Below are 15,575 nucleotides of genomic sequence, written 5' to 3' on the forward strand. Positions count from 1 at the left end.
TAAACCTCACCCCAAACACCTCACAAAATAAACCTCAGCCCAAACACCTCACAAAATAAACCTCACCCCAAACACCTCACAAAATAAACCTCAGCCCAAACACCTCACAAAATAAACCTCAGCCCAAACACCTCACAAAATAAACCTCACCCCAAACACCTCACAAAATAAACCTCAGCCCAAACACCTCACAAAATAAACCTCAGCCCAAACACCTCACAAAATAAACCGCACCCCAAACACCTCACAAAATAAACCTCAGCCCAAACACCTCACAAAATAAACCTCACCCCAAACACATCACAAAATAAACCTCACCCCAAACACCTCACAAAATAAACCTCACCCCAAACACCTCTCACAATTCTGATTGCATGAAGTGCTGGGAAAGGGCGAGTGACGAGGAGACCAATCTTGACTAAATTTAGGGCCAAGTTTGATAATTTCTCCAGAATTGTCGAATTATTTTTTTAATGTGAGGTGTTTTGTTCGCAGCTGTTTCCCTGACCCGAGTGTGGATGGTAACTGGCGTTTAGAAACTGTGGTGATTATTTGAGCAATTTAATTGTTTAGTTTTGTGATACTTCCTGGTTATTGAGAAATGTATTCTGTTTCCCGGTTACTCATGGGCAGCTCCCTCGACTTGTTTACATGTAGTTGGTTTGCTACCTCGATAGATGCTGATTTTAGCCATCTCGGTGTGCGGCTTTGAAAGATGTGGACTTGGTAAACACAGACTTTCCGAATTCTAGATTAAAAATCACAAACCTTTCTTTACTTTCTTTTGCAGTTTCAGAGTGTCAGACGATTTCTTCTTAATCTCCTGCCGAGCTTTCTTGTATTCTGCAAAAGTTAAAGAGAGAGACCGATGGAGACACCGTTAATGAGGAGGGTTTAAAGTGATGGGATACTGACAGAAGGAGCGATGGAGTCTGGTTCGATCTGATCAATGGGTTTGGTGCTGAATGACATTTCACAACCAGCGCTGTGAACTGTTAACACTCACTGCGTGTTGCGCTTTGTCCACATGCCACAGTTTTGCACCAATATCCTGGGAACAGCTTTAATGAATAACTTGCTCAATCAATGGAGTGGGATACGCACAGACCTGCAATTAATGAGACTTGTACACAACATTGGGCGGGAGGGGGCTGTGAGTTGGTGCAATGTGTTAGCATTGTGCAGTATGTTAGCTACAGATTCATACCCCACAGCCCTCTCAGGAATATCAGGTCTGGTCTCAGGGGGAGGCATACAGCGGAGACGGGGACGCGTGGAAAATGAGGGGCGGGAACAGACCGATTGGTCCAGGGGAGGGGACCCCAGGTGACCCCTCGGCCCAGCCCCGGACACTTAGGTGCGCAACACCACAGTCCAGCAATATTCCACCGAGACTCTTTGATGATATACGGTGCTTCTTGTACCGGTATGTGCCGGTGAGTGGGCACACCAGCCAGTTTTCCCTCCTGCTCGATCATGAAACTTCAGGAAAAATAGGGAGCACAAAAAACCCCCAATAAACCCAATCAGATACAAGAGGGAAACTGACCGAATTGACGACACATGGAACAACCGCCCTCACCGTGAATCTGCTCACATCGGGACTGCACACATACAGGGTCCTAACTGCGCCACAAGAATCAGCCTCAACTTGTACCTAAATCAGCGGCAGGGGTTACCATCGCTCTCTGTTCGCCTTATCAGCTTCTTCTATTTCTTTGATCTCTGGTCAATGCTACAACAGGGGGTGGATTTTATCTCAGCATTGTAACAGAATCGTTAGCCTGTTTATAAAGAATTTCACTAAATACAGAGCACACAGCATCTCCCCACTCCTCACCCCAACCCTCCCTGTTTGCTCTCAGTCGAATCGTTGTTGCTAACAGCACAGTGTGAGCGGGAGAGAGAGAGACGGGGAGAGAGAGAGACGGAGAGAGAGAGAGAGACGGAGAGAGAGAGAGACGGAGAGAGAGAGAGAGACGGAGAGAGAGAGAGAGACGGAGAGAGACAGAGAGAGAGAGAGACGGAGAGAGAGAGAGAGACGGAGAGAGAGAGAGAGAGAGACGGAGAGAGAGAGAGAGAGAGACGGAGAGAGAGAGAGACGGAGAGAGAGAGAGAGACGGAGAGAGAGAGAGAGACGGAGAGAGAGAGAGAGAGACGGAGAGAGAGAGAGAGAGACGGAGAGAGAGAGAGATGGAGAGAGAGAGAGAGAGACGGAGAGAGAGAGAGACGGAGAGAGAGAGACGGAGAGAGAGACAGAGAGAGCGAGAGAGAGACAGAGTGTTACATCGTTATATTATCACATCGTTAAATGGAACTACTTGTTACATTGTTATATGGAACTACTTTGGTCAGTGCATTTATACCGCTAATGTGGCACACTGTGTCAGGCAGTGCAGAGTGCAAGGTCGGACATCTTGTATCACTCCGCACCATGCGGCAGCAACATCAGGAAAGCACCGAGTAAAAGCTGTAAACTAAAATGAGTTAAAAGTGTCTGTATTACATAGTAATAAGAACACAAGGGGACACAACAGAGAGAGAGAGAGAGAGACGGAGAGAGAGACGGAGACAGAGAGACGGAGAGAGAGAGAAAGAGAGAGAGAGGGAGAGAGAGACAGAGATAGAGACAGAGATAGAGAGAGACAGAGAGAGAGAGGGAGAGAGAGACAGAGATAGAGGGAGAGGGAGAGAGAGAGGAAGAGATGGTGTAAGAGAAGGACTGGGTGAGCCGGGGTTCCTGCTCCCGAGACGAGACTGGGGCCGGACCATGAGCGAGAGTCTGGGCAGATCAGTTACCTTTGGCGTGGTCTTTGTCCAGCTGGTTGACAATTTTCTTCCACTCCTCGATCCGACCCTCCAGGGGGTTTATCAAACTGTCGGTCAAAGCACTGCCAGGGGTAAAAGGAACAAAATTAAATAACTTGGTGAGGGAAGGGGCCCTGAGAGAGAGAGAGCGAGAGAGAGAAAGCACACGAGGGGGCACGCGAGGCGGAGAGAGAGAGGGAGAGCGGGAGCGAGGGAGGGAGAGAGGGAGCAAGAGAGGGAGAGCAGGAGCAAGAGCGCGAGGGAGGGAGAGCGGGAGGGAGAGAGAGAGAGAGAGCGGGAGCGAGAGAGGGAGCGAAAGAGAGAGAGAGGGGGAGCGAGAGAGAGAGAGAGGGAGCGAGAGAGGGAGAGCGGGAGGGAGGGAGGGAGCGAGGGAGCAAGAGAGAGTAAGAAATGTTTCTTTTAGAAAACAAGGATGAAGTTCTACAACAGACGTACGCGGTGAGCTGCTTGAGCCGCGACTCGATGCTGCGATGCCTCATACACATCCTGGTCAGAGCTGAACCGATTTCTTTCGTAGCACCTGAACAAAAAATATATACAATCGCTTTGATTAGTCATTTCAATAATTCACTGATATTGAGAGAGTGTAGAGGGAGCTTTACTCTGTATCTAACCCGTGCTGTACCTGCCCTGGGAGTGTTTGATGGGACAGTGTAGAGGGAGCTTCACTCTGTATCTAACCCGTGCTGTACCTGCCCTGGGAGTGTTTGATGGGACAGTGTAGAGGGAGCTTTACTCTGTATCTAACCCGTGCTGTACCTGCCCTGGGAGTGTTTGATGGGACAGTGTAGAGGGAGCTTTACTCTGTATCTAACCCGTGCTGTGCCTGCCCTGAGAGTGTTTGATGGGACAGTGTAGAGGGAGCTTTACTCTGTATCTAACCCGTGCTGTACCTGCCCTGGGAGTGTTTGATGGTACAGTGTAGAGGGAGCTTTACTCTGTATCTAACCCCGTGCTGTACCTGCCCTGGGCTGGATTGGAACCAGTTGATTGAGGTGAAAGGACAGCCAATGTGTTTGACCTTTGATGTTCTTTTAAGTCTCTCTTGGGCCTCACCCCTCACCTCAGCGATCCCCTCACTCATTCTCTGCTCACTGTCCCGGTGTGTGACTGTCCCCCTGAAATGTCTTTGTTGTCGAAGCACATGATCTCGTTCAGATTATTGTATTTGTGTACAGCTGATCGCCGAGCTAATAAACCGAAGATTAAAGTAAATATCAGGAACAGAACAAATGACAAACGCCCGGACCACGGGCACAGTGCAGGCGCTCACTGTCAAATGACAAAACAGTTCAATGAGGTTTTAACCCCCTGACTCACAAAACATTTTACAAAACTGAGCGTTCCTCGAGTTAGAGAGAGATCAGTGGAGGGCTGGGAATGTGTAACAAACCTCTAAACACTCGAGGTGCTCTGGAAATAAAACTTGATCTTTCATTCCTTCTACAAGCTGCAGGCTTTCAAAACTCGAGCCAATATCTCTTGATTTATTTGGATTTTTTATCCAACTGCGGTGCGATGTCCTTTCAAATCCCTCCATGGCCTCAGCCCACCCAACCTCAACCATCTCATTGCTCAACACCCGCACACCCGCCCCAGCTCCTTGAATCCTGGGTTCCTCCTCATTCCCTCCTCAATCCATCAATGGATATTTCTCTTTCATCGTATCATTGAATCCCAATTGTCAGCGCCAACCTTGGCTCAGTGGGTCTCGCTCTCGTCTGAGTCAGAAGGTCGTGTGTTCAAGACCCACTCGAGACTTGAGCACAAAACACAGGCTGACACTCCCAATGTAGTGCTGAGGGAGCGCCGCACTGTCGGAGGGGCAGTACTGAGGGAGCGCCGCAGTGTCGGAGGGGCAGTACTGAGGGAGTGCTGCACTGTCGGAGGGGCAGTACTGAGGGAGCGCCGCAGTGTCGGAGGGGCGGTACTGAGGGAGCGCCGCAGTGTCGGAGGGGCAGTACTGAGGGAGCGCCGCACTGTCGGAGGGGCAGTACTGAGGGAGCGCTGCACTGTCGGAGGGGCAGTACTGAGGGAGTGCCGCACTGTCGGAGGGACAGTACTGAGGGAACGCCGCACTGTCGGAGGGGCGGTACTGAGGGAACGCCGCATTGTCGGATAGGCAGTACTGAGGGAGTGCTGCACTGTCGGAGGGGCAGTACTGATGGAGCGCCGCACTGTCGGAGGGGCAGTACCGAGGAAACGCCGCACTGTCGGAGGGGCAGTACCGAGGAAACGCCGCACTGTCGGAGGGGCAGTACCGAGGGAGCGCCGCACTGTCGGAGGGGCAGTACTGAGGGAACGCCGCACTGTCGGAGGGGCAGTACTGAGGGAGCGCTGCACTGTCGGAGAGGCAGTACTGAGGGAACGCCGCACTGTCGGAGGGGCAGTACCGAGGAAACGCCGCACTGTCGGAGGGGCAGTACTGAGGGAACGCCGCACTGTCGGAGGGGCAGTACTGAGGGAGCGCTGCACTGTCGGAGAGGCAGTACTGAGGGAACGCCGGACTGTCGGAGGGGCAGTACTGAGGGAGCCCTGCACTGTTGCAGGTGCTGTCTTTCAGGTGAGATGTTAAACCGAGGCCCCGTCTGCCCTCTCAGGTGGACGTAAAAAATCCCACAACCACTATTTCGAAGAGGAGCAGGGGAGTTACCCCCACCCCGGTGTCCTGGCTAATATTTATCCTTCCAACATCACTAAAACAGATTATCGGGTCATTTTCACATTGCTGTTTGTGGGATCTTGCTGTGCGCAAATTGGCTGCTGCGTTTCCTACATTACAACAGCGACCACACTTCAAAAGTACTTCATTGGCTGTAAAGCGCTTTTAAAGTGTAAAAGGCACGATATAAAATTATTCTTCCTTCAGACCGTGTCAGCTTTACTTTGCTGTAATGTTATGGAAGAAACTAAACCCGGACTCTCTCCCGTACAGCACTCGGAAGTAAACCTGGACTCTCTCCCGTACAGCACTCGGAACTAAACCCGGACTCGCTCCTGTACAGCACTCGGAATTAAACCCGGACTCGCTCCTGTACAACACTCGGAATTAAACCCGGACTCGCTCCTGTACAGCACTCGGAGTTAAACCCGGACTCTCTCCTGTACAGCACTCGGAGTTAAACCCGGACTCGCTCCCGTACAGCACTCGGAATTAAACCTGGACTCGCTCCTGTACAACACTCGGAATTAAACCCGGACTCGCTCCTGTACAGCACTCGGAATTAAACCCGGACTCTCTCCTGTACAGCACTCGGAATTAAACCCGGACTCTCTCCTGTACAGCACTCGGAGTTAAACCCGGACTCTCTCCTGTACAGCACTCGGAGTTAAACCCGGACTTGCTCCTGTACAGCACTCGGAATTAAACCCGGACTCTCTCCTGTACAGCACTCGGAGTTAAACCCGGACTCTCCCCTGTACAACACTCGGAGTTAAACCCGGACTCGCTCCTGTACAGCACTCGGAGTTAAACCCGGACTCGCTCCCGTACAGCACTCGGAACTAAACCCGGACTCGCTCCTGTACAGCACTCGGAATTAAACCCGGACTCTCTCCTGTACAGCACTCGAAACTAAACCCGGACTCGCTCCTGTACAACACTCGGAGTTAAACCCGGACTTGCTCCTGTACAACACTCGGAATTGCTCCTGTACAACACTCGGAATTAAACCTGGACTCGCTCCTGTACAACACTCGGAATTAAACCCGGACTCTCTCCTGTACAGCACTCGGAGTTAAACCCGGACTCGCTCCCGTACAGCACTCGGAATTAAACCTGGACTCGCTCCTGTACAACACTCGGAATTAAACCCGGTCTCGCTCCTGTACAGCACTCGGAATTAAACCCGGACTCTCTCCTGTACAGCACTCGGAATTAAACCCGGACTCTCTCCTGTACAGCACTCGGAATTAAACCCGGACTCGCTCCTGTACAACACTCGGAATTAAACCCGGACTCGCTCCTGTACAGCACTCGGAGTTAAACCCGGACTTGCTCCTGTACAACACTCGGAATTAAACCCGGACTCTCTCCTGTACAACACTCGGAATTAAACCCGGACTCGCTCCTGTACAGCACTCGGAATTAAACCCGGACTCTCTCCTGTACAGCACTCGGAATTAAACCCGGACTTGCTCCTGTACAGCACTCGGAGTTAAACCCGGACTTGCTCCCGTACAGCACTCGGAGTTAAACCCGGACCCGGATTTGATAGAGGTGTTCAAAATCATAAGAGGTTTTGTTCGAGTAAATGAGCAGCAACTGTCTCCAGGGGCGGGAGGGTCGGTGACCAGAGGACACAGATTGAAGGTGATTGGCAAAAGAACCAGAGGGAGATGAGAAGACATTTTTTCACACGGCGAGTTGTTGTGATCTGGAATGCGCTGCCTGAATGGGCGACGGAAGCTGATTCAATAGTAACTTTCAAAATGGAATTGGATAAAATTTGCAGGGTTACGGGAGAGAGCAGCGGAGCGGAGCTAATTGGAGAGCACAAAGGAAGATTGTTGTGGTGGTTGGAGGCCAATCATCACAGCCCCAGGACATCGCTGCAGAGTTCCTCAGGGCAGTGTCCTAGGCCCAACCATCTTCAGCTGCTTCATCAATGACCTTCCCTCCATCATAAGGTCAGACATGGGGAGGTTCACTGATGACTGCACAGTGTTCAGCGCCATTCACAACTCCTCAGATAATGAAGCAGTCCATGCCCGCATGCAACAGGACCTGGACGACGTTCAGGCTTGGGCTGATAAGTGGCAGGCAACATTCGCGCCACAGAAGTGCCAGGCAATGACCACCTCCAACAAGCGAGAGTCTAACCACCTCCCCTTGACATTCAATGGCATTATCATCACTGAATCCCCCATCATCAACATCCTGGGGGTCACCGCTGACCAGAAACATAAATACTGTGGCTACAAGAGCGGGTCAGAGGCTAGGTATTCTGCAGCGAGTGTCTCACCTCCTGACTCCCCAAAGCCTTTCCACCATCTACAAGGCACAAGTCAGGAGTGTGATGGAATACTCTCCACTTGCCTGGATGAGTGCAGTTCCAACAACACTCAAGAAGCTCGACACCATCCAGGACAAAGCAGCCCGCTTGATTGGCACCCCATCCACCACCTTAAACATTCACTCCCTCCACCACCGGCGCACCGTGGCTGCAGTGTGTACAATCTACAAGATGCACTGCAGCAACTCGCCAAGGCTTCTTCGGCAGCACCTCCCAAACCCGCGACCTCTACCACCTAGAAGGACAAGGGCAGCAGGCGCATGGGAACACCACCATCTCCAAGTTCCCCTCCAAGTCACACACCATCCTGACTTGGAAATATATCGGCCGATTCTTCATCGTCACTGGGTCAAAATCCTGAAACTCCCTCCCTAACAGCACTGTGGGAGTACCTTCACCACACGGACTGCAGCGGTTCAAGAAGGCAGCTCACCACCACCTTCTCGAGGGTGACTAGGGATGGGCAATAAATGCCGGCCTTGCCAGCGACGCCCACATCCCATAAACGAATAAATTTTTCAAAGAGCGACACAGGCACGCTGGGCTGAATAGCCCGTAAGACTCAGCGTACGTTGGTTAGTTTGTCACTTTGTTATTGAGTGTGACATCATCCTGCCTGCCACTCCCTCCCCCGGGATTGCGCCAACTCTTGCCAAGGTACAGCTTCCGGCACCTTCCCTGATTGGCCATTCTGGATTAGCGAGCCTGGACGGTAAGCGTCAGCAGGCACTTCTACCATGGAGAGCATCACAAAATGAGTCCAATCCGAACCTGGAGTTCACGTCTACACATTCCATGGGGCTACTGGACAGCGGTCAGGTGGCTCTGGCTCTCGCTGACGCTGCCTGTGGCCATCCTAGCAAAGACCAGCCAAGCCAGCACAGACCCAGGCTCGAGGCCAGCCTCTGCCTGACCGGCCTGAGTCCCGTACATCAGAGGAACGAGGACAAAAGCCCAGAGCAAGTCGCAGAGGCAGAACGTGAGAACGATATACATTTCAACGCCGCTTTAAGCGTTTGGTAACCGCTGCCCAAATGGGCGAGACTGGGAGCTGGGAGCCCGTCAGCGGTCTGTGGTCTTAGCCTCACCCACATGACTGATGGACTAAAAGAAGCAAAGCCTCCTGCTGCTTCGTCTCTGCACTTAAAGACAACTCGGGACCGTCTCGCCCCGCTTGGAGCGATTTCGGGGAGGACTGTAGAACAATGTGAAGATTGGGAGGGTTCGGAGAGTTTTAAATATTCCCTCAGCAGTGGGGCAGGAGGAGGGAATGGATTCTCCCTCATAGCCGAGTAGCACATTCCGCCAGGAGTCTGTGCACCTGGATCGAGTTATATTCTGGCACAGGCACCGACCGCATTTTATCCACAGATTATTCACTGTCTGTGGGAGTGAGACGAGGGCAGAGGCTGAGAGAGCAGCAAACTCGGGAGTGAAACCTACAAAACAGGAGGGACATCCTGGGGCATGAGAGGGGCTGAATTAACACGTAAACAGGGTAGGGGGAAAGAGGGGGGGGAATGGGGAGGGGAGGGGGAGAGGGGAGGGGAGGGGGAGTGAGGAGGGGAGGGGGAGTGGGGAGGGGAGGGGGAGTGAGGAGGGGAGGGGGAGTGAGGAGGTGAGGGAGGGGAGGGGAGTGGGGAGGGGAGTGGGGAGGGGGGTGGGGGTGGGGAGGGGGGTGGGGAGGGGGGTGGGGAGGGGGGTGGGGAGGGGGGTGAAGAGAGGAGGGGAGAGTGAGGAGGGGAGGGAGAGTGAGGAGGGGAGGGAGAGTGAGGAGGGGAGGGAGAGTGAGGAGGGGAGGGAGAGTGAGGAGGGGAGGGAGAGTGAGGAGGGGAGGGGGAGTGAGGAAGGAGGGGGAGTGAGGAGGGGGAGTGAGGAGGGGGAGTGAAGAGGGGGAGTGAAGAGGGGGAGTGAAGAGGGGAGGGGGAGTGAAGAGGGGAGGGGGAGTGAAGAGGGGAGGGGGAGTGAAGAGGGGAGGGGGAGTGAAGAGGGGAGGGGGAGTGAAGAGGGGAGGGGGAGTGAAGAGGGGAGGGGGAGTGAAGAGGGGAGGGGGAGTGAAGAGGGGAGGGGGAGTGAATAGGGGAGGGGGAGTGAATAGGGGAGGGGGAGTGAAGAGGGGAGGGGGAGTGAAGAGGGGAGGGGGAGTGAAGAGGGGAGGGGGAGTGAGGAGGGGAGAGGGAGGAGTGAGGAGGGGAGGGGAGGGGGAGGAGTGAGGAGGGGAGGGGGAGGAGTGAGGAGGGGAGGGGGAGGAGTGAGGAGGGGAGGGGGAGGAGTGAGGAGGGGAGGGGGAGGAGTGAGGAGGGGAGGGGGAGGAGTGAGGAGGGGAGGGGGAGGAGTGAGGAGGGGAGGGGAGGAATGGAATGAAACTCCTTGAATTCCCCGCAGCGCCTTGGCTGGGCCTGGGAACAGGATTCGGGACTGGGAGGGGTCGTCCCTCATGCAGCCCCGATCTGGTTGAATGGCGCCCCAGGCTCGAGGGGCTGAATGGGCTCCTCCTGTTCCTGTTCCCAGAACTTACAATGATGGCCAGTTGAAGTGCGCTGAGTTTTGCTGTCATGGCTGCCCCTCTGTCACCACTCGCACTGGCGCATTGACTGTTTTGGAAACAACAGACTGGAGCGAGACACATCCCACAGCTAACGTGATGTAATGTGCGACATTCTGACCTCAAACGGCTCCCACAACCTTCACCACCAATGACACCCTGTCTGTAAACACCAGCGCTTCACCCTAGTGTTACACAGCTCGAAATAATCTCTGCAAACACAGCCCGCGATTGCAAATACAGGAACTATAATCCTTCCGCTCCGATTTTCCACAGTTTAAGTATGAAAACGTCGCGCACCACATTTCACTAGCACGTGAAGCACTAATTTGATGGGTAATCGGCGCTGGGGTAAGTTTCCGAGGGGGAGGGAGACCCTCCAGGACCAGTCCGCTGGTTCTCTCCACTGGTTCAAAGCCGTAATGAGTGTGCGCGACAGCAGGCTGCTCACTCAAACCAATGACGAAGCCTTCCTCTGCCTGACCTCACCACCCCAATATCCAGCTGTTCCAGTGTCCCGAGCACGGTATCCAGCTGTTCCACTGTCCCGAGCACAGTATCCAGCTGTTCCAGTGACCCGAGCACACTATCCAGCTGTTCCACTGTCCCGAGCACAGTATCCTGCTGTTCCACTGTCCCGAGCACGGTATCCTGCTGTTCCACTGTCCCGAGCACGGTATCCAGCTGTTCCACTGTCCCGAGCACGGTATCCAGCTGTTCCACTGTCCCGAGCACAGTATCCAGTTGTTCCACTGTCCCGAGCAGAGTATCCAGTTGTTCCACTGTCCCGAGCACTGTATCCAGCTGTTCCACTGTCCCGAGCACAGTATCCAGCTGTTCCAGTTTCCCGAGCGCAGTATCCAGCTGTTCTAGTGTCCCGAGCGCAGTATCCAGCTGTACCAGTGTCCCGAGCACAGTATGCAGCTGTTCCACTGTCCCGAGCACGGTATCCAGTTGTTCCACTGTCCCGAGCACTGTATCCAGCTGTTCCACTGTCCCGAGCACAGTATCCAGCTGTTCCAGTGTTCCGAGCACGGTATCCAGCTGTTCCAGTGTCCCGAGCACAGTATCCAGCTGTTCCACTGTCCCGAGCACGGTATCCCGCTGTTCCACTGTCCCGAGCACTGTATCCAGCTGTTCCACTGTCCCGAGCACAGTATCCAACTGTTCCACTGTCCCGAGCACAGTATCCAGCTGTTCCACTGTCCCGAGCACGGTATCCAGCTGTTCCACTGTCCCGAGCACGGTATCCAGTTGTTCCAGTGTCCCGAGCACAGTATCCAGCTGTTCCACTGTCCCGAGCACGGTATCCCGCTGTTCCACTGTCCCGAGCACTGTATCCAGCTGTTCCACTGTCCCGAGCACAGTATCCAACTGTTCCACTGTCCCGAACATGGTATCCAGTTGTTCCACTGTCCCGAGCACAGTATCCAGCTGTCCCGAGCACAGTATCCAGCTGTTCCACTGTCTTGAGCACAGTATCCAGCTGTTCCAGTGTCCCGAGCACTGTATCTAGCTGTTCCACTGCCCCGAGCACAGTATCCAGATGTTCCAGTGTCCCGATCACGGTATCCAGCTGTTCCAGTGTCCCGAGCACGGTATCCAGCTGTTCCACTGTCCCGAGCACAGTATCCAGCTGTTCCAGTGTCCCGAGCGCAGTATCCAGCTGTTCTAGTGTCCCGAGCGCAGTATCCAGCTGTTCCAGTGTCCCGAGCACAGTATGCAGCTGTTCCAGTGTCCCGAGCACAGTATCCAGCTGTTCCAGTGTCCCGAGCACAGTATCCAGCTGTTCCACAGTCCCGAGCACAGTATCCAGCTGTTCCATGGTCCCGAGCACAGTATCCAGCTGTTCCACTGTCCCGAGCACAGTATCCAGCTGTTCCACTGTCCCGAGCACAGTATCCAGCTGTTCCAGTGTCCCAAGCACAGTATCCAGCTGTTCCAGTGTTCCGAGCACAGTATCCAGCTGTTCCACTGTCCCGAGCCCTGTATCCAGCTGTTCCACTGTCCCGAGCACTTTATCCAACTGTTCCACTGTCCCGAGCACTGGATCCAGCTGTTCCACTGTCCGGAACACAGGATCCAGCTGTTCCACTGTCCGGAACAGTATCCAGCTGTTCCACTGTCCCGAGCACAGTATCCAGCTGTTCCACTGTCCCGAGCACAGTATCCAGCTGTTCCAGTGTCCCGAGCACAGTATCCAGCTGTTCCACTGTCCCGAGCATGGTATCCAGCTGTTCCACTGTCTCGAGCACTGTATCCAGCTGTTCCACTGTCCTGAGCACAGTATCCAGCTGTTCCACTGTCCTGAGCACAGTATCCAGCTGTTCCAGTGTTCTGAGCACAGTATCCAGCTGTTCGTGTCCCGAGCACAGTATCCAGCTGTTCCATTGTCCTACGCACAGTATCCAGCTGTTCCAGTGTCCCGAGCACAGTATCCAGCTGTTCCACTGTCCCAAGCACTGTATCCAGCTGTTCCACTGTCCCGAGCACACTATCCAGCTGTTCCACTGTCCCGAGCACGGTATCCAGTTGTTCGTGTCCCGAGCACAGTATCCAGCTGTTCCACTGTCCCGAGCACGGTATCCCGCTGTTCCACTGTCCCAAGCACAGTATCCAGCTGTTCCACTGTCCCAAGCACTGTATCCAGCTGTTCCACTGTCCCGAGCACAGTATCCAGCTGTTCCAGTGTTCCGAGCACAGTATCCAGCTGTTCCAGTGTCCCGAGCACAGTATCCAGCTGTTCCACTGTCCCGAGCACAGTATCCAGCTGTTCCACTGTCCCGAGCACAGTATCCAGCTGTTCCACTGTCCCGAGCACAGTATCCAGCTGTCCCACTGTTCCGAGCACAGTATCCAGCCGTTCCACTGTTCCGAGCACTGTATCCAGCTGTACCACTGTCCCGAGCACAGTATCCAGCTGTTCCACTGTCCCGAGCACTGTATCCAGCTGTTCGACTGTCCCGAGCACAGTATCCAGCTGTTCCAGTGTCCCGAGCACTGTATCCAGCTGTTCCAGTGTTCCGAGCACTGTATCCAGCTGTTCCACTGTCCCGAGCACTGGCACTGTATCCAGCTGTTCCACTGTCCCGAGCACTGTATCCAGCTGTTCCACTGTCCCGAGCACAGTATCCAGCTGTTCCACTGTCCCGAGCACTGTATCCAGCTATTCCACTGTCCCGAGCACTGTATCCAGCTGTTCCACTGTCCCGAGCACAGTATCCAGCAGTTCCTGACATGAATCCAGTGTCCAGTCTTTAGCTGCAGTGTGCAGCAGCCCAGGAATAGAGAGACACTAATTAACCCCACAGAAAAGGGACAGGGATGTTCAAGAATGTCAAGTTGTTCAGCGTCGGACTGCAAACCCAACCAGCCTTCTGTCAGCATTTACTCAAAAATGTCCCGATTACAGGGCTTTCCTTCAAACCTTATTCCTGGTTTCTATTTCTGGCGATCCTGGTCTAAGACAATTCTGAGGTTGAATATAGAGTTTAAATAACTGCAAGCCGTTAGATTCCTCTTTTAGCACAGACTGGGATTTTAAAACACTCAGGGCTCCACAGCTCAGTGTCAGGGAGCATTAGAGAGTGACTTTTCATCAACACCGACCAAGTATAACGTCTAAAACGTACTTAATGCCTTTAATGTCCAAAGGCGCTTCACAGGAGTGGAAATCAGACAACAACCGGCACCCAGCTAAAGAATTATTCGGACGGGTGACTAAAAACTTGTTCAAAGAGGTGGGCTTTAAGGAGCATCTAAAGGGAGAGAGGGGCGGAGAGGTTTAGGGAGGGAATTCCCGAGCTTAGGGCCTTGGCAGCTGAAGGCACAGCCACCAATGGTGGAGCGAACAGAGTGGGAGCTGAGCACGAGGCCAGAACTGGAGGAACACAGAGATCTGGGAGGATTGTGGGGCTGGAGGAGATTACAGAGATAGGGAGGGGCAAGGCCATGGAGGGGATTGAAAACAAGGATTAGAATATTATATCCGAGGCATTGGTGGCCAGGAGCCAATGTAGGTCAGCGAGCACAGAGGGTGATGGGTGAACGGGTCTCAGTGAGCACAGGGGGTGATGGGTGAACGGGTCTCGGTGAGCACAGGGGGTGATGGGTGAACGGGTCTCAGTGAGCACAGGGGGTGATGGGTGAACGGGTCGGGGTGAGCACAGGGGGTGATGGGTGAACGGGTCGGGGTGAGCACAGGGGGTGATGGGTGAACGGGTCTCAGTGAGCACAGGGGGTGATGGGTGAACGGGACTCGGTGAGCACAGGGGGTGATGGGTGAACGGGTCTCAGTGAGCACAGGGGGTGATGGGTGAACGGGACTCGGGGTGAGCACAGGGGGTGATGGGTGAACGGGTCTCAGTGAGCACAGGGGGTGATGGGTGAACGGGTCTCGGTGAGCACAGGGGGTGATGGGTGAACGGGTCTCGGTGAGCACAGGGGGTGATGGGTGAACGGGTCTCGGTGAGCACAGGGGGTGATGGGTGAACGGGTCTCGGTGAGCACAGGGGGTGATGGGTGAACGGGTCGGGGTGAGCACAGGGGGTGATGGGTGAACGGGTCGGGGTGAGCACAGGGGGTGATGGGTGAACGGGTCGGGGTGAGCACAGGGGGTGATGGGTGAACGGGTCTCGGGGAGCACAGGGGGTGATGGGTGAACGGGTCTCGGTGAGCACAGGGGGTGATGGGTGAACAGGTCTCGGGGAGCACAGGGGGCGATGGGTGAACGGGTCTCGGTGAGCACAGGGGGTGATGGGTGAACGGGTCTCGGTGAGCACAGGGGGTGATGGGTGAACGGGTCTCGGGGTGAGCACAGGGGGTGATGGGTGAACGGGTCTCGGTGAGCACAGGGGGTGATGGGTGAACGGGACTCAGTGAGCACAGGGGGTGATGGGTGAACGGGTCTCGGGGTGAGCACAGGGGGTGATGGGTGAACGGGACTCGGGGTGAGCACAGGGGGTGATGGGTGAACGGGTCTCAGTGAGCACAGGGGGTGATGGGTGAACGGGTCTCGGGGTGAGCACAGGGGGTGATGGGTGAACGGGACTCAGTGAGCACAGGGGGTGATGGGTGAACGGGTCTCAGTGAGCACAGGGGGTGATGGGTGAACGGGTCTCGGGGTGAGCACAGGGGGTGATGGGTGAACGGGTCTCGGGGTGAGCACAGGGGGTGATGGGTGAACG

The 15,575-nt window shown here is 54.5% G+C and overlaps 1 protein-coding gene across 1 annotated transcript in view; it reads right to left on the reverse strand.

The window, feature by feature from the left end:
• mtss1 (MTSS I-BAR domain containing 1) overlaps positions 1–15,575 on the reverse strand; it is a 122,254-nt gene that overhangs the window by 50,746 nt on the left and 55,933 nt on the right. The window contains 3 exon segments of the mRNA XM_086005953.1: positions 769–843; positions 2,800–2,891; positions 3,265–3,349. Of these exon segments, the coding sequence (XP_085862079.1) occupies positions 769–843; positions 2,800–2,891; positions 3,265–3,349 (252 nt within the window).

This window comes from Somniosus microcephalus, chromosome 13 (assembly GCF_052327205.1).
Source record: "Somniosus microcephalus isolate GS21.2 chromosome 13, FLI_Smic_1.0, whole genome shotgun sequence".
NCBI lineage: Eukaryota > Metazoa > Chordata > Chondrichthyes > Squaliformes > Somniosidae > Somniosus > Somniosus microcephalus.